The 20,380-nt window shown below is 40.6% G+C and overlaps 1 protein-coding gene across 1 annotated transcript in view; it reads left to right on the top strand.

Moving 5' to 3' along the window:
• adamts3 (ADAM metallopeptidase with thrombospondin type 1 motif, 3) overlaps window positions 1-20,380 on the top strand; it is a 144,727-nt gene that overhangs the window by 23,512 nt on the left and 100,835 nt on the right. Inside the window, exon 4 of the mRNA XM_077600895.1 lies at window positions 5,259-5,415. Coding sequence (XP_077457021.1) covers window positions 5,259-5,415 — 157 coding nt within the window. The remainder of the gene's footprint in view (window positions 1-5,258; window positions 5,416-20,380) is intronic.

Genomic DNA, 20,380 nt, shown 5'->3' on the forward strand with positions numbered 1-20,380 from the left:
TTGCTTGTCACAGCGTTGATGCTTCACATGCTGCTCACGTTCCAATACGCTGTTTGTTCCTCACCAACTCTGGCTTCACTCCACGTTTTTAACGGGAGTGGAATGGCTGAGTTAACTCGTTAAGCTGCATTAAGGATAACGGACGTCCAATCACGTGGCGTCCTGTCGTCCTTGTGCTGTGAATTGACTATTTTTGTTCATTCCTATTCGATATATGTTAATTGTGTTGCAGATACTGTGTTTTAAAAAATATGTATTAAAAAAATTATCTTTTATGCTAATTTACTGCATATTGGCAATGTAAAGTCATTGCTTTCAAGGCTTACTCCAGTGTTTCTCAAATAGTGGGGCGGGCCCTCCAGGTGGGGCCACGGAGCGATGCCGGGGAGGGGGGTGCAAAGCGATACCTAGGAGCTTTTGACTTAAGAAACATACTTTTTGCCTGACTAGAATATAAAGGGTCATTGCACATTTACTTGGTGGATATCAGTGGCGTGCTTACTGTCAGAGTTCGCTCAGGGAGTTACTCAGAATTTTATATAAAACTACAATTTTTGGTTTGGGGGGGGGCACAAAACGTTAAGGTCTTCTTTTGGGGGGCGCAACAGAAGACCATAGAGAAGCACTGGCTTAATCAAACATGCAATAACTAATTGACGTTGGTAAAGGGCCAATTCCTTTTAAGTTAGAGGTATACTCATTCGCTGACACCCTCCCGCTTCAATTTAATTGGACGTCAGTTAAAAAATCAAACATTGGGACGATGTTCCTGTGAAAGTCAATGCATTTACTTTAAAATAAAATAAAAAATCCTTATTTTTCAAATAATTTTTATAATAATTCAAATCAATGTCAAAGAATCTGTTATTCATTCACTGGCTGCCATTGACACTCCTCGCTGCCGCTCTCACGCTTAAAATTGATTGGATGGTAAAAATTCAAAACAGAGGGATAATAACAACATGATTGGATGTCAATCATCTTGTATTGGGTGAAAAGCAGTAGCCAAAAGATTGCGAAATGTACATATTCCGCAGCATCGACACATTATTTCTTAGTAATGGCCGATACGGATGACATAATCACTAATCACGCCCCGACTGTAGTGTACACCAAGCATATCATGACAAGAGCAGGTGTCGGACAGAAACTGTCATTTTTTTGCTCGGACCCAAACAGCCTCCCCCCCCCACCCACACAAAAAGGATCAAGACTTCTGTGTTCCATCACTTGAATACTCCTGGCTTCAGTCCGGGCCAAGCAGACAGCACGGTCGTGCCAAAAACAACATGTGGCATTGAGCTGAAGGGCTCCAGTTGGTCAGAAACGACTCCTTTCAGTGCGAAAAGCTCTTAGAGGGCTGGCTATGAGGCCGGACAGTGGCACCTTTCACCCGCCGTGTTGTTCAAAGGTGTATTTACTTTGCAGAAATCCGAGCAAACCTTCGTCATCATTAGCTGCCATTTTCATCCCGCCGCCTTGGAAGCGCCATGCATGTCCACGTCTTGTTGGAGAGAGAAATGTCGGCCCACCGCCTTCCCTAAAATACCAAAGTTGGAACAAGGACAAACAATTATTTAAAGTTAATGTAGGGTGATAAGCAATATTACCCTTATGATCCACTAGCGGCCATTTCATCTTTATTTTTATTTATTTATAGTATTTAAGTATTTACTCCAGTTCACAAAGATAGATGTCCAATTCATAGTTTTTAATACTCGTGTCAATGCATTTTGAGGGGGAGGGACGAATGAATATTTTAGGGTCACCTCCTGTTGATAATGGGGCATTTTCCTGGGCCGCGTGCTTTTTGAGTTTCCAGGTCCCCTCTTTTAATTTTGGACATTTTGGGGTCACTTCCTTTTTTTATTGTTTTATTTTTATTGGGTCAACTTTTGATTGAAGGGAATTTTGAGTTTGCTTTGGTAATGTGATCTCATCTCATTTTCTGAACCTCTTAATCCTCATTATGGTCACGGGGGTGCCGGAGCCAATCCCAGGGGCGGGGGACACCCTGAATTGGTGGCCAGCCGATCGCAGGGTACAAGGAGACGGACAACCATGCACACTCACACCCAAACCTAGGGCCAATTTAGTGTCCAATCAGCCTACCATGCATGCTTTTGGAATGTGGGAGGAAACCAGAGTACCCGGAGGAAACCCACGCAGTTCCGGGGAGAACATGCATCCTCCACACAGGTGGACATAACCTGGATTTGAACCCAGGACCCCAGAGCTGTGAGGCCGACACGCTAACCACTCGCACCAACGGGCCGCCCTGCTTTGGTAGTGTTAAAATCAATTTAAGATTAATTTCAAATGCTAAATCCTGAAATACATGTGCCATTCCAAAGTTGATTTTTATTTATAATTTTATTTTCATATTCTTCAATATATTGCTTGCTATTGATGTACAAAGCGTGGCTGTGAATGCTCATGTGTCAACGCCACTAGATGTCCAATCCATTTTGACTGGTAAGGACCAATGGAATATATTATGCAGGAATGCAGTTTGCAGTTTTGTGCTTTTCCTGCATCACTAACAATTTATACATTGATTTATGTAGGGTTAAATCCTTTGAAGTAAAACTAGCTTGAATCCAGACATCTTCAACTGGCCTTTGTTGATTTTGCTGTGGCAAAATCTGGTCCTAATAGTCAAGGTATTTACTGTATGAGACTTTTCACACATTTTTACGCAAAACGTCAGGAACGCAAATGTGCCAAAGTGGCGGAAGCTGGACGTGGGTGCTTGAGACCTTGAAGTGGCATTAATGGCTTTTTAAGCCACTCGCCATTCCCAGGGGAAATATTCGTCTTTTGCCCGCTAAATGCTCCATTACGTGCATGAGCAACAAACTGAGTGTTCATGAACATATCTTTTTGACGTCGTATCAACCATTCCTAGTCACTGCACTTCAACATCGCACCACTAAGAGGCGAGATAAAACATTGTCTTTATATTTATGTAAATATATATACAGTGGTACCTCGACATACGAGCGTAATCCGTTCCGGGACTGAGCTCGTATGACAAGATTCTCGTAACTCGAGCGGAAGTTTCCCATTGAAATGAATGGGAAACAAATTAATTCGTTCCAACTCTCTGAAAAAAAACACCAAAAACAGGATATTGGATTGAAAAAAATGTTTTATTTCTTATAATTCACCATATATTGACAAAGTAATAAATAATGAGTGGTTTAATAGAAATAAAGCGTTTAATCTAACTAAAATTGGGCGGATTTCGCCGAGGGGAGAGGGGCACAAAAGAGGCGGGGGGCTTCGTTTTTTTTTCCAAACAACGCACTCGTAAACGGAACAAACACTCCACCCTCACGTTCGCTATCGATGGGCTGTTTGCTGTCGTACTATTCCCTTCAAAATATTCCGAAAATGATGCACACAAATGTCCTCACAATCGGATAATCGCAGTCTTTTATCAGCGATCGCACCGCTGCTCATGGGAGCTTCGGGGGCGCTGGCTAGCGGCTCCTTTTAGCTTGTAGCATCTGTGGTCGCATCCCCTCGAACGGCGCCTATGATAGAGTTGCTACCGGGGATGCTGTTGCGAGCCAGTGCCCCTGATGTTCTTATGAGCAGCCAACGAGCAGCAGTCTTTTATCAGCGATCGCCCCGCTGCTCATGGGAGCTTCGGCAGCGCTGGCTAGCGGCTCCTTTTAGCTTGTAGCATCTGTGTTCGCATCCCCTCGAACGGCGCCTATGATAGAGTTGCTACCGGGGATGCTGTTGTGAGCCAGTGCCCCTGATGTTCTTATGAGCAGCCAACGAGAAGTAATATAATACTCCTCGTATTAGATAAAAATAACAGGAAATGCAGCAGCTGAGCTTACCCACGTATTGATTGTGGGTAAAGTTTTATTCTGAGTGCCATTGCCTGTCGGCGTTGTGAAGACGAGTATACTTCATTACCCAGAAAGCCCTCTTTTCCCCGCGCATGCCCGTTGTGCGTTTCCTGGTCTGAATAACTCATCCGGTGCTCGTAAATATTGTTATACACGAAAGATATGCAAAAAAAAAATGCCATGGCCACCTGGCTTGGTCGCATCACGAAATTTTGACCGCATCACCGGCGAATTATTCGATCGAAATTTCCCCCATAAAACGAGCATTTTGTATGACGAGCGGTCGTATGACGAGGTACCACTGTAATTATAACGTCATGTTATTTGATATTATGTATTTGTTTTTTCCTTTTTGAGTCCCTCCAGTGATAGAGGCAGATGACCAATTTAGCGCACAGTAGTGACTCATTCATTTAAATTCAATGCAAAAGGATGATTGTACACATTTTTATCATCGTCAATGCAACCAGAGTTAAAAATAAAGAAAGGGATTATCAAACTCACATTATATGTTTATAGTATAAAATAGAAGAGGTGTTAACATTTAGGGGTCAATAGCTAGAAGCTAAAAGATTCAGAAAAGGTTTTTTGTGACATCGTGAAAACGGATTAGGCTATATAGGTGAAATTTGCTGGGTTGGTAATATTATGAGAAGAGAAAATGTCATAGGTCAGAGTGGTCATAAATCTGCAATGCTTTGAATTAGACTCCTCAGGCAGATGCCTGGTTTCTCAGAGTCATTCTAATTACTTTATAATTCGTTCATTTTCAGAACCGCTAATCCTAACAAGGGTCACCTGGTGTGCTGGAGCCTATCTCAGCCAACTATGGGCCCCGGGGCAAGGGACACCCTTAATCGGCCATCCCGTCACAGGGTACAAGGGGGCAGACAACCATTCACGCTCACACTCACCTTGGGGCAATTTAGAGTGTTCAAGCAGCTTTCCCTGCATGTTTTTGGAACGTGGGAGGAAGCCAGAGTCCCTAGAGGAAACCCACGCAGGCCTGGGGAGTACATGCAAACTCCACACAGGTGGATGTGACCTGGATTTAAACCCATGACTCTCTCTCTCTCTCTCTCTCTCTCTCTCTCTATATATATATATATATATATATATATATATATATATATATATATATATATATATATATATATATATATATATATATATATATATTTATATATATTTATATATATATTTATCTCTCTCTCTCTCTCTCTCTCTCTCTATATATATATATATATATATATATTTATATATATATATATATATATATATATATATATATATATATATATATATATATATATGGTCACTAATGAATTAATTTCATGCTTGCAATGTACATTTTTATTTGACAATTTTGTCTGTGGTAATTGTGCATTCCAGGCTGGAATGATTCGCACCGATGAAGATGAATACTTCATTGAACCTCTGCAGAGAGGCACCCAGGAGCTGGAGGACAAGGGAAGAGTGCATGTGGTGTACCGTAGATCAGCCTTGTTGCAAGGCCCCTCCGACATCTCTGTGGACTACCAAGCGCCAGGTAGGACACACAAGCTTATAACAACCGCTATTGTAGAAAATGCTTACCAACTGTTTCCGTTGAACTGCTTTTTGGAAAGGTTTCTTCACATTTATAACACCACCTATGGGTGGGAGGTATAGTGCATTTATATCACTTTGAGTCCCTCGGTTTTGTTTTGCTGATGACAATACAGGTACCTTCCACATCCTAAAAACATGACCCAAGGTATGAGTGTAAGCGTAAATGGTTGTCCATCTCCTTGTGCCCTGCAATTGGGTGGCCACTAATTCAGGGTCTCACCCGCCTGAGATAGGCTCCAGCACCGTGATCCTTGAGAGGTGAAAATGAATGAAAGAATGAACGTTCATTTTGGCGGATTGTGGAAGAGTGGTTAGCACTTCTGCTTCACAGTTCTGAGATCAAGGGTTCAAAGTCTATGGGTTCCAACCTTCCTGTGTGGAGTTTGCAGGTTCTCCCCATGCCTGGCTGGGTTTTCTCTGGGTACTCCGGTTTCCTTCCATATCCCAAAAATATGCAGCATAGGCTGATCGAACACTCTCAATTGCCCTCATGTGTAAGTGTGAGAGTGAATGATTGTCCGTCTCCTTTTGCCCTGTGATTGGCTGGCAAATGATTAATTTCACCAGCAGGATTTGAGCCCACGTCCGCCTGCACCAAAGTCAGGCGAGCGAACCTCTACACCACGAGCCGTCGGTAGGCTAATTGCACACTCTAAATTGCTCCTAAGTATGAGTGTGAGTATCTGGCATAGGCTCCAGCACCCCCCGCAACCCTTGTGAGGATAAGCGATGCAGATTTTTTTTTAACCGCCCACTCTCCAAATGTCACTTTGTTCTTGTTCTCTCCCTTGGGTAGAAGACTGAAACGGTCTTCTAACTTTTCCTTTACTCATGGGTGGAATGAAATTTGGTATGTAGTATCTCTCATAAGTACACCCTCTCATTTCTTCATTGTTTTAAAATCATAGCTTATCATGGAAAAACAGTGAAGAAAGTAAACTATGATACAATGCAAAGTAGTCACTGTAGAGCCAGACATGTCTCTTTTGATGGGCGCATATGGCTCTCTGTCGACCTGTAAGATTAAATGTAGAACCCGTGTTTGCATGTTCTCCCCAGGCCTGTCTGGGTTTTCTCCTGGTACTCTGGTTTCTTCCCATAAAAAACATGCATGGTAGGCTGATTGGATTCATTCATTTCATTCATTCATCTTCCATACCAGGCATCCCCGGGTTGCGGGGGGTGCTGGAGATCAACCCAGCTGACTTCGGGCGAAAGGCAGACTACACCCTAGTCTAGTCGCCAGTCAGTCGTAGGGCTCACAGAGAGACAAACGACCATCCGCACTGACAGTCATACCTGCAAGGATTTGAGCTCGCGCCTACCCACACCGAAGTTAGGCGAGTGAACTTCGACACCACGAGCCGGTGGTAGGCTGATTGGGCACTCTAAATTGCCCCTATTTATGAGTGTGTGTGAATGGTTGTCCGTCTCATTGTGCCCTGCGATTGGCTGGCCACCGATTCAGGGTGTCCCCCGCCTCTGGCCCAAAGTCAGCTGGGATAGGCTCCGGCACCCCTCGCGACCCTTGCGAGGATAAAGCTGTTCAGAAAATGAATGAATAAAAAACAAAAATCATTCATTCATTTTGTTGCCAAATTAATTTTAATTGGCTTCAAAATCTAATGTTTCAGTATCATTGACATCTATTCCAAATTGACATTGCTTGATTTGCAGAAACAGATAAAATAAATAAAACAAAGTCAAAGCAACGCTTAAGTATGGAAAAAAATGAAACTGTCATTTATTGTTGAATTCTCTCATAGTAAATAAACACATAAAGAGAAAATATTACACATAGATAAACAGCAAGATGTAACCCAATCTTCCATTAAGCAGTCTTTGCATCATTTAGCAGAAATGAGGATAACGAGGATTTTGGAGCAGCTTGTACTGTGAAAACGACGCAAAAATATTCCCTCATGTCAACATGTTTGTCTGACCCCAATTTTGAACACATTACACTTAGTCAGTGTCAATTGCACCTCACATTTACTAGCGTTTAGGAGCCAAGGCAATAAATTATATTTCTCTTTTGCTTTGGTCTCACAATTTCACAGATAGATGCAGTTGGCACATGGGCATGTCTAAATAGGAGGTGTATTCTTTATAGGAGAGCGCAATCTTTATGATGCGGATTCTCTGGAATTGGGGATAAGACATTTTTAGAGAAGAGGTCTGTTGATTATAGCATTAGCCTTTTTCTGCACTGGTTGGCAGCGTGGATTTTATGTTTAATTCCTTTAGACTCGATCTCACTACATTATATTTATGGCAGATATGATTTCGAACATATGGTGGTACTGTATTTTCTTGCATATGAGCCGCCCCTGAGTAAAATTGCCTTAAAATCATTCAATTTTACAATTTCTCGCATATAAGCCGCCCCCTGATACACAATTTTCACCTCCATATTCAGCGTTTTAATAGGTTACTTTGGAGGGAAAATCTTAGGAAAAATCATTGCACGTGGTATTTCTAAGATACTGTATGAATCAAAAGCACATTATTAGGGTCAATATCATAAGGAAGTTAGTCATTCATTCAGTAATGGTTGTTTTCTTCTCTGCAAAACAGGAAATAACCAAAAAATTGTAAATGTTATGTTGCCGACATCCCCTGGTGAAAAAGAGTATAGGAATGCTGTAAGTCATGTGCCGTACCCTTGATTTAGTCATCAGTTTTTTGAGTTGCAAATATGGCTTGTATGCGAAAAAATTGTATGCGGTAATTTGTCTATCTTACCAAAAATTCAATGGGAAAAGAATCCAGCCATAAAAAATTCTGTTGCAAAAATTTGGCCGCAATTTATTCAGTTGCACAAAATGGCACATGCGCCCGACTTTGGTGCAGCCTTGCAGGGATCGATGCCCACTAAGTGAGGGTGGGATTTTGATCTATGTGTGCCCTAAAACTGACTGGAGACCAATTTAGGGTTTTGCTTGAACTCAGCTAGGACAGGTACCCCGCTACGCTGACAAGGATCAGCCGTCGGCCTCACAGCTCTGGGGTCCTGGGTTCAAATCCAGGTCACGTCCACCTGTGTGGAGTTTGGATGTTCTCCCCGGGCCTGTGTGGGTTTCCTCCGGGTACTTTGGTTTCCTCCCACATTCCAAAAACATGCATGTTAGGCTGATTGATCACTCTAAATTGCCCATAGGTATGAGTGTGAGTGTGCATGGTTGTCTGTTTCCTTGTGTCCTGCGATCGGCTGGCCACCGAGTCAGGGTGTCCCCCACCTCTGGCCCGGAGTCAGCTGGGATAGACTCTAGCAGCCCCCGTGACCCTAATGAGGATAAAGTGGTTAAGAAAATGAAATGAGACTGTTATTTATTATTTATTATTGATTTGTTGTTCCAACTGCTCAATTTTAACACTGAGTTTTAAAGCTTAATCACAATTTTTGGAAATGTTTTGTGGGATCTCAGTGTTATTTTTAACTCGGTCCGCACCATTGATGGTGTTGGCCGTTCAATCTATTTTGACTGGGAGGTTGGCTCTCCTCAGTCAAAACGGATTGGACATCCATCAGCGTCAGTGGCACACATCATAATGCATGGAAGCAGAAACTGTAAACATGACTGTTTTGTACAAAAAACAAAAAAACAAAGAACACTATATAGACAACAGATAACTAAATAATAGTTATCATAGTTTCTTCCCTAATTCTCAAACTCGCCTGAGCTTTTTTGAAGACTGTAAATGCTGAATGTGAATGCTTGTTTGTCTGCACTATTGGCTGGCAGCCAGTTTAGGGCGTACCCCACCCAACCTCTCGCCCAAATTCAGCTGGTATGGGCTCCAGTATACACAACAGAAAATACCAATACACAACTATTATTTTTTCATCTATATAACTTCAAAGCTTTGTAGATTTTCAAATAATCACTTGGACGAAATTCTTAGAAAATATAGGCTGCTGTTGCCCTACATATTTGGTGCACCAGGTTTAGATGTCTGACATTTGTTTAAATCTGTCTGTTTTTTCTGAATCACAATCATGTGTTGCCTTGACATTCAACTTCTTTCATACCAGGGATTGAACAAGATTCATACTTTAAAGTTTGGAGAAAAAAAATGCAGCATGGTGACTTTTAGTATCAACCACTCCTGTAGATTTCTCGCATTAATGTCAGCGATATTATTATTATTATTTGGTAACCTGAGAGCCTTGCTGTATGACCATGTTTCAGTGCCACCGATGGAAATTTAAGGTTATGCTGTCATGAGGCTAAAATGTTCAAGTAGATATCCATACCCAAAAATATTAGATAGATTTGGATACTAAATAAATGGAAAAAAACATAAAAAATAAAATGCTTCAGTGGTATTGACGTTGATAGACGTGCAATAATGTTTTTCTTCAAAACAAGTAAAACTTTTTAAATTAGTTTAACACTAATAAACATCCAATTAATTTCATTTGGGAGGCATAGCAACAATTTACCTTTGTTGATTTACTGCCAACCCACTTCAAAAGGATTGAAGAGCTAACGTCTTCAATAACAACAACAACAACAATAATAATAATAATAATAATAATAATAATTCTCCCCGGGCCTGCGTGGATTTTCTCTGGGTACTCTGGTTGAATGGTTGTTTGTCTCCTTGTGCCTTGCGACTGGCTGGCCACCAATTCAGGGTATCCCCCGCCTCTGGCCCGATGTCAGCTGGGATAGGCTCCAGCAACCCTTGAGAGGATAAATCTGTTCAGAAAATGACATGAGATGAGATAATAATAATAACAATAATAAAAATAATAGCAATAATAAAAATAATCGCAATAATAAAAATAATAGCTACAATAAAATAATAGCAATAATAAAAATAATAGCAATAATAAAAATAATAGCAATAATAGCAATAATAACAATAATAAGTGGTTGTTATAAAATTCTGACTGTGTTTTTTGACTTGAACCCAAAATTGTAATCCTCTTTGGTTTCATATCACAAACCCTGTAAATTTGATCATTTCTCTATTCGTGCTTGAGTTATGCAAACATATTTCTGACCTATATGGTCTTTGACACTATTAACCCAAAATTAATGACTCTTCAGATTACAAACATGTTTTGTGAGTTCTATAATCTATTTAGTCATTCTTGAGTTTTCTTGAACAAAAACACAAAAAATCCTCAGGGTTAAACTTCTATCGCCGTCTTTGGCAGCCAACGAGTTAACTTGCGTCACCACTATGCACGCGGTGCTCCATTCCAACTCCTTAACCCTTCCTTCAAGTTCGCGTTGGCTGTGGGAATTGCAGCCAGCCTCCCACTTCAAATGAATTGGACGTCTTGCCATGACAAACTCATTCAGAATGATAAAGATTAACTGTTTATCTTCATGAATGGCAGCCAATGAGTGCCCTTTAAAAGTTTTCAACAACTCAAGTATGTATTTGTAAAGCACATGTATTTTAGAGTTCACAAATAAACTCAAGTTGGGTACTAAATTTAGCATCAGTCATGAGATTTCTGGAACATCTCGTCCATTCTCCAAAGTTGCTCCTTTTTTGCCATCTCACAAAATTCCTCTAGCCTCAGCCGCCCTCGCTCTTAGGTTAGCATAGCCTTGTGACAAATATAAATCAGGCTTTTTTTTTCTTCGGAGCATGGCGACACCTCTCCTCCTCTCCCCCACTTCCAAAACTGGACAGTCGTCGAGGCATCCTCAGACGCTGGCTTTCTCGCACTCATATTCCCACTTACATGTGAAAATGGAAACCAACATCCAAAGAGTCGCGAGAAGGTGGAGGACGTCGTGGCTTTTGGGCCCCATAAGACCAGGGCTGCCCATCTGCTCCTACTCTAATTCTGGAATTTTCCATCACCATGACAACCATAGCCGCATCTCCACTCATGAACATTAGCACTGATGTCGGTGTGTTATGTTAACCACCAACATTGGCTCTTTAATGATGATGAACTCTTTACGTGCCCTTGATGATGATGTCCAATCATTTGTGCCATCCGTACATTTTAAAAGAGTTTATCACGAGTCAACGTCCAATCCATTTGAAGACGGAGGGATGGCAGTGAATGAAGGATGCTGTAAATGTAATTGAGTGTTTCTCTAGGAGTCCTCCAATAGATTGGAAGTAAGAGGTTGGCGGTGAATGAATGTTTGTTTAGTGCTAGCCCTCCCACATGATACTGACTGGACATCTGGGTTCGTCAATGTAAGATAGAGTTAAGCATTGTCTGCCAAGTATTTTGTAATGTTCATTCACTGCTAAAATATTCTCATAGTGCATAATCATAACATCACAGAAAATCCCATCTGACTTTGGGTGAAAGGCAGACTACACCCTAGACTGGTCGCCAGTCATCCGTAGGCCACACAGAGAGACAAACGACCATACGTACTCACAATCATACAAGCACCAGTGGGAATCGAGCCTGTGCTTGCCCGCACCCAAGTCAGGTGAGAGAACCTCTACACCATCAGGCGGCACAGAAACATATCAGACAGACAAAATACACAACACACCATGATAGAAAAGGACAGTATCACAAAGTATGACCTCCAGGTGGTTGAATGTGTTAAGAAAATATCTATAAAGTGAGAGAAGAGGGGCCAGTTCAAAGGAAGTGTAAAAATGATAAAATACGCAATGGGTAGATAGATAAATAAAAAGGTCAATAGATCATCTATTTATCGGTTTCAGGGAAGTAGGCACAAAGTTGGTCCAGGTCATCGCTTCTTTAGTTAAAAATGTGAGTGTCCCTCAATGTCTGTTCTATTTTTTCTGCTTGTTGAACATTGGCACATCTTAGGCTCCATTCACATATGATTTACTGAATGTTAAATATCTCTCATTTACGAGCCCTCAACTCTATCAACAAACCTGGTGCTTGAAAATCTATTATATGATCATCTGAAATTAAAACCGGGATTTTAATGATGCACTTATGACAAAGCTGGTCGAGAAAATACTGATGGCTAAAGCCTGTGTTTTGGTTACCTTGCATCGATCTCCATCTATTGCTGGTATATTTGACTGCAGTTGACCTAAAAAAAAAAACAAACTCATTGGCCACACGTCATTTCTCATTTGGTCAAGGCACTCTTCAGGAAAAGACTCAGATTAAAAGAAAGAACACTATAATTTTGGTGATGACAACACTGCGCTAAAGACGTTTTTCCTGTTGTCATGGCAATGACAAGGGGGGCTAGTCCGCATGCTAACCATCTTATCCAGGGGCGGCCAACTCTGGTCCTCGAAAGCCACTATCTGGTCTGTTTTCCATATCTCCCTCCTCTACACCTGAATCATGCAAGCTGTCCAGAAGATTGATACCAATCCCGATTATTTGATTCAGGTGAGTTGGTGGAGTGAGATATGGAAAACAGACGGGATAGCGGCTCTCGAGGACCGTAGTTGGCCACCCCTGATCTAATGCCAGTATACTATCATCCTTCGCCACTTCACGGCTTCAACATTCGCGGCTTCAACATTTGCGGGTCCGTACAGCACATTTTTTTTGTATAAAAAAGGTTCATAAAAATGTAAAAATTCATGGTGAAACTCGCTTGCAAAGACAGCGGATAAAAAATGGCCTCGCTTCTTCGGTGCTGAATTGAGTGGCACTCAGTGCTGAAGAAGAAGCAGCGACATTTCACCATCAAAGAAGAATGATGAGCCGAATAATTTATAAGGCCGAGAAGGACGGGATCTTGCCATTTCCTGGTTTCTGCAGACTACATTTCGCATCGCGCACATTATACCTCGTGGAGAAAGACTACGTTTTTTATCCTTATTTTATACTCATGTTGCATGTAATTACGGCATGAATTAATTTACCGTGTGTTACATAAAGAAAGAAGAAGCGATCATTCAGAAGACGGCTACAATATCCTTTTTAAAGGTGAGTGGTGACCACGAGGAATGGAATTATTGTTAAGATGGAGAATGCTCATTCGGTCTGGATCTGGGACTGTAGGGAGAATATTGCTCGGGATACCAACATTATTAGAATCAAAGCCAAGACCTTTTACGATGGCTTAGCTCCTGGCGAAAATAATGAAGATGAACCTCAGCCACGGTCCAGTACCGCGAGTGAGCCTCCTCAGCAGACCAAGAGGCAGCGAAACACTACGTCGAGGAAGAGTTCCCTCACGTAATACAAGAGAAGGGTTGGTTATCTTCTGAAGCAAGTTTTTAACATGGATTATAATCAAGTGTGGGAATGCTGCTAGGTTCATGGTAAAGCCAGCTTTAATCTACAAGTTTGACTGCCCTCATGCTTTAAAAAACAACAAAGCCTTGATGCTTGTCTAGTAGATGAGCAACCGGAATGCTTGGATCATGAAAGCCATCAAAAAGGACTGGTTCTTAAACTGTTTCATCCCAAACGCAAAGCTGCACCTCGCTGAAAGGGGACTGCCCTTCAAGGTCTGGACTGTGCAGGAGGACTTGGACTAAAACTCCCATGAACCTGTTTTTTAAAAATGTATATAAAGTGGCGAGGAACAATCTTCACTGAGTTCAGTTTTTAAAGTATTTACAATTTTTTAAATTTATAGTTTATATTTAGGTATAAATGCATTACAGTCTTTTCATAGGCTTATAGCTGTAATTTTTAAGAAATACACCTTGATAATTTTACTTGTGTACTTGTATTTCTGTATAGGTGTGAAAACATGTAGTATGGTAGTAATAATAGGGGTGATCCTACTTTGCGGTTTTTAAATTATTACGGCCATGTCTAGTCTACATTGTCCGTGATATTTGAGGGATTACTGTATTTTTTTCTGAAAAAAAACAACCGAAATCATTGGTCCCACATCATTTGTCACTTAGTCAAGGCTTCTTGATGGAAATATTTGGATTAAAACAACAGAATAAGCCGCCTGGGGTGTAGAGGTTTACCCGCCTGACTTCGGTGTGGACAGGCACGGGCTGGATTCCTGCTGGTGGTGGTATGATTTTGAGTGCCAAGGGTTGTCCGTCTCTGTGTGCCCCATGGCTGACTGGCGACCATTCTAGTGTGCAGTCTGCCTTTCACTTGAAGTCAGCTTGGATAGGCACCAGCAACCCCCGCGACCCTTACGAGGATGCGCGGTACAGAAGATGAATGAACAACACAATTGACTACTTACTAGCTGCTATTTCCATGTATGTGTCCAATTATAAATCCCTTGGTCAGACAGAAAAAAATAAAGACTTATCTCAGCAGTGTTCATGTTGTTTCAATTTCCAACCCAACACATATAAACAATTTTCCGGTGAAACAATTGCATTTTTGGGGAAAAAATGCTGGCAACCACAATTATGAAACTATAAATGGAAGAGGAAAGAGCAACTACGTTTGCCACGTCAATCCGCAGCAGTACAGCAAAAAATTTCAGAACAGCGTTATGGATTTAAGATGTTTTTTGCGCTGTTTGGTTTATTTTCCAACGAAAAGGATTATGGGTTATGGCTCAGCGAAATCCCAAATATTGAATTCACTAAAGTACCCTAACATGTGATTAGGGGATTTTAAAAGTAAATCCAGGCCTTAAAGTGTTAGACATGATTCTCCATTCTAAGAGATCTAACAAATTAACCATTTGCATACTTAAACAGTTTGAACACACATTTTTTACATGAATTCCTCTAATACTTGGCGTAACCTTGTACTTTTAAGTCCATCACGTCTGGGTAAAGCCCTCTTGGAAGTAATTTACTGAACCATCTGCTGCTTGGTTTTATTTAATGAAAAGCTCGCCTCCCGTTGGCATCTGGAGATAACGGCAACTGAATCCCACAGTCAAAATTCTCTCCACGTCCCCCAAAAAAATTTGCCTTCGCGAATGTTCACGGTAAACTAATTCTCGTGTATTTGAGGCTCAGTTGGAAGTCATTTCTCTTTATTGAGTTAATGTACCAAAGGTTAACCGGTGTCAGCCGGGATGGATCCTCTAATGTGTCGTAAACAGAAGTAATTTGGACTGGGTCAGATGTCAATGAAAACACTTGGCAGGTCCTCTGTGTGCGTGCGTGTACAATCCTTGAAATAAATGAATGCTACAAAAAGCTTTCAAGCCTTTTCTTGGTGGAGATTGAAAGCATCATTAGTGCCAGTAAATAGATACGAGTCGGTGGTTGAAATTTCTACTTAATTGGTGTAGAACCAGTTGAATCAAGTAGACATAGAGCTAAAATTCAAAATCTGTGTACGCAGCCTACTCAAAATAGATCTTTTAGTGAAAACTGTTTTATGATTTTTTATTTATTTATGAAGAAAAAAAATTCAAAAATCAAACTTAAACTGAAGCAGAAATATATACATATATATATATATATGAATAAAAACATTACATTTATTTCATCTTTTAGTGATTTTTTATTTCAAGATTTTTTTAATTTGACCTGTAATTAATGTTGTTGTTTCTTGTTTCTTAATAATTAAAACTCTTTGTATGAAACAGTCAATAGATAGAAGCGCAAAATCTGCTTTTTTTTTCTCTGCGTGGTTTCCACCAAGCAGTCCCCAATTCCAAATATACTTTCCACGTCTTTTGGATAAGTACCTTGTCGTGCTCTGAAGACTTTCCGTTGGAAACCTGGAGATAATTAGTCGCTATGAACCAAGGAAACTACGGGAAGAAAGACCTTAAGAAGGATATTTCATAACACTCAGTGAATCATCATCATCATCATCATCATCATCATCATCATCATTATGATAGTCATCATCTTCCCGGTCGCTTCTCATAAGTTAACTGTCATCCCGTCAGCCAAATACCTTCAATTCCTGCTGCGTGTTGCAGTTACTAGAGAAACAAAGATGTTGCGTGTTTTTCCATTGTATAACTGCGTTAACTCTCTGTGCCAGGCCCCAAAAATCTGCGAGATGAAGTCTGGAAATGATGTAAGAGCCAGACTGACTCATTTGTTTGCTGGCATTTTTATTATGTGCGTTTTGACCCATTTACTTAATATCAACTGAAAATGAAATGCTGTCTGCGCTACGCATGAAAGAAAGCTAAAAAAATTGAAAGTTGATTTTAGTAAAGTAGGCTAAACAAGTAAGCTGGAAGTTTTGAAATCTAATGCCATTGATGGCAGCCAAGGATTTAAAAAAAAGATTAGGACTTGATTGAAAAAACATATTACCAACATTGTAATTTATTAATCTTGATTAATTCATTGATACCTGAAATTACAGTCAACATATAGACAAAGTATCGGAGGAATATATTCATTCATTTTCTGAACCGCATATCCTCACAATGGCCACAGGGAGGGCTAGAGCCTATCCCAGCTGACTTCGGGTTCACAATTTTCAACTCCATATTCATGGTTTTAATAGGGAGTAGAAATGTGTTGCTTTGAAGGGAAAATCTTCGCACATGGAATTTCTGAGACACTGTATGAATCGAAAAGATAGTCTGCTGGATTTCTGAAAGGGTGTGCCTGCACGTGGACAAATTCAAAAAGGAAGCCACGTGAGCAGTACTACTAGGAAGTGTGTTCGTTGCGGTCTAGTTTTGTCATACCATCCTTAATCACCAAGTCTCTGTATGCACTAATAGCATGAGATACACATTACGCAGGTATCAAGGCCGATATTTAAATGATCGACCGCAAGACGTTCGATCTGCCTTAACAACTATTGGGATGGGCTGACATTGTAAACACTACGAATTTACTCGCGCCTGGCCAGTTAGAGCATGTTTAACTACCGGTAAAGGGTAAGATGGCGACACCCTTTCACGTTTTTTGCAAGATCTGTTTTTTTCCCTTGAATTTCATTCATAGGCGTCAAACAAAATTTTGTTAAGCGTTTTTTTCTGTTCATCTTTTCTCTATTTTGAGATATATTACCATATTGGTTGCATTATCTTGGGTTCAGGCTTTTCTTCTTTGTCAAGTCTAATTTGTGCACATATAAGCCATACCCTTGATATAGTCATCATTTTTGGGAGTTACAAATATGTCTTAAATGCGAGAAAATATGGTAAATATATATTTTAACCCTGATTTAAAACAGAGGATGGCCCGGCGACTGAGTGGTTAGCGCGTCGGCCTCACAATGGGGTCCTGGGTTCAAATCCAGGTCGGTCCACCTGTGCGGTGTTCAATGTTCCCTCTCAGCTGCGCACGTGCGCAATTGTGCACTACTCTTGTCTTCTCTGCGCACAGCATATCATATGGAGCGCACAAAATAAAATCCCTTTTTTTTTAGCTGTGAGGACGACTCGCGAACCACTCATCCGCCGGGGTGCCCATTCATAGATATTAATAATTATATTTTATTATTACTAAATAATTTATGTGTAGTAGACATGCACCTGCTTATGGCAGGTGTGATACTGGTGTGTGCCCATAGCGAGCAATGATGATGTTGCTCACACCGGTACTCAGTGTGCTCAGGGAGGTTGTCTTTCTGCCCAGACAAACAAAAACTTAGAGGGAACATTGGTGGTTTGCATTTTCTCCCCGGGCCTACGTGGGTTTTCTCCAGGTACTCCGGTTTTCTCCCACAATCCAAAGACATGCATGGTAGGCTGATTGGACACTGTAAATTGCCCCTAGGTATGAGTGTGAGCGTGAATGGTTGTTTGTCTAGTTGTGCCCTCCGATTGGCTGGCCACCAATTCAAGGTGTCCCCCGCCTCTGGCCCGAAGTCAGCTGGGATCTGCTCCAGCACCACCCACGACCCTAGTGAGGACAAAACGGTTGATAAAATGAGATGAGTAACTAATGTAGGGACACTGAAATGTAGAGTTGGGTCATCTGCAAAAGTAGGATAGAAGATATTGTAATGTTCCATAAACGGAGCTAAAAGAAGTAATATAGATGTTAAATACAAACAGTCCAAGAATGGACCCAGGGGAAACCTCCCATTTGCACTGAGATCCAGTCATATCAGAACAGATTATTTGCCTGTGTCACTGTTCTGACAAATATCATTTAGAGCTGTGATCAGCAGTGTTTCGGTGCTGCGGTGTGGTCGAAATCCAGAGTGAAATGAGTTAAACAAAATTTATTTGCATCATAAAAGCCCAGTTGTACTCACTAACAATTCTTTGAACAATTTCCGCCAGCAATGGCAGATTTGATATTAGCCCATAGTTCCGTTGTCGTGGCAAGCTGATTATTATTATTATTATTTTTTTAAAGAAGTTTTATTGCCAGTTTTCAAAGTGTTTGGAAACTCCCCTGCCTGGAGAGAAATCTTCTTATTCTTTTTATCTTCTGCAGTATTCTTGGGAGTATGCATTAGAAAACAGTTTTCAAAACTGATATTTAATTGTAAATCCCAGTCAGGACTCTTGAGGATGTCATGTTATACTTAAAAGGATAGCAGAGTTGATTGTACTCTTTTTATTTCTCACCAGTTTGGTATTTTTTCTTTGTTATGGATCATCATCATCATCATTATTGGTTGGGATTATTGATCATACTGACTCAACTCCAAAAGACCCTGGCTTTTGCTGGCACAGAAAAATCTTCATAATGATGTCACAGCACATTAGTCATTCATTCATTTTTTGTACCACACATCCTCGCAAAGGTTGTGGGGGTTGCTGGAGCCTATCCCAGTGGACTTCGGGCAAAAGTCTTACAACATCTGGGCTGGTCGCCAGTCAGCCTTAGGGCACACAGAGAGACAGACAACCAGTCCCATGCCCAATCACACCACCGCCGAGCGGGAATCAATCTCACGCCTGCCTACACAGTCAGGCGAACATCTACACCATCAGGTGGCTATCGATCTATCTATCATCTATATATATATATATAACTATATATATATATATATATACATATATATATATATATATATATATATATATATATATATATATATATATATATATATATATATACACATACATATACAGTGGTACCTCGACATATGAGTAAAGGTTTCTTAAGATACGAGACAAATTTTGATATACGAGCAGACAGCGGACGCGAGAGGCTGCTCATAAGAACATCATGGGCACTGTCTCTCTCCCCGGAACTCTCTTGTGTAATGTCTCTCTGGTCGCAACTCCCTCCTGTAATGTCTCTGTGAGCACTGGGCTGAACGTTGCATTTTTTCAGTGTTTCTTTCCGTGCGTTATCCTATTGTGAGGATATTTGTGTGCATCATTTTGGGAATATTTTGAAGGGAATACAAAAGCAACATCTAGGATTGCATGTGAAAGTCAGGGTGGAGGCGGGGCAAATAGAGCCAACCCAGCCGGGAGAAGAAAGCGATCAAAATTTTAAACAAAATTAGAATTAAGTTTAGTGTAAGGTTAGATTAAACTTATTTTTGAGTGTGTCGACATCATAATCCAAGTTCATTTAAATTTGTTTATGTTATGTTACGAGCACCTAAACGGGCAATACCCACTGCCCCCCCGCCCCCCTCTCTCATTCCATCTCTCTCTGTCCAACATATATATATATATATAGACATCAGGTTCTCATCAAGATAGACTTACCATATTTATTTGAGTATAACATTTTGTACCAAAGAACTGAAGCAAAGTCTGGTTGTGCGTTGTACAGACGCTCCCCTACTTACGAACGAGTTAGGTTCCGAGCGATTGTTCATAAGTTGAATTTGTTTGTAAGTTGCTCAGTGCTATAGTTTGTATTATAATTTATATTTAAGGCCTATATAAGTATATTGAAGCCTATATAAGTATATTGAAGGTTTATATAAGTGCATTTGTATGTTTAAGGCTTGTATAAGTAACACACTTGGTTTGTACTGAAAAAAACATTTAATAAAATGGAGAGAATACATACAGTACTGTATACATACATTAGAGAGAGAGAGAGAGAGAGAGAGATTTACTAGAAACTGGCCGAAAGAAGCTATCTAATGACGATTGCAGTTTTCTTTTTTCATCATAAATGATGCGATAGCACTGTATGGCATCATTCAATTGATTTGCAAACTTTGTGCA

Source organism: Stigmatopora argus, chromosome 5 (assembly GCF_051989625.1).
Source record: "Stigmatopora argus isolate UIUO_Sarg chromosome 5, RoL_Sarg_1.0, whole genome shotgun sequence".
NCBI classification, from domain to species: Eukaryota; Metazoa; Chordata; class Actinopteri; order Syngnathiformes; family Syngnathidae; genus Stigmatopora; species Stigmatopora argus.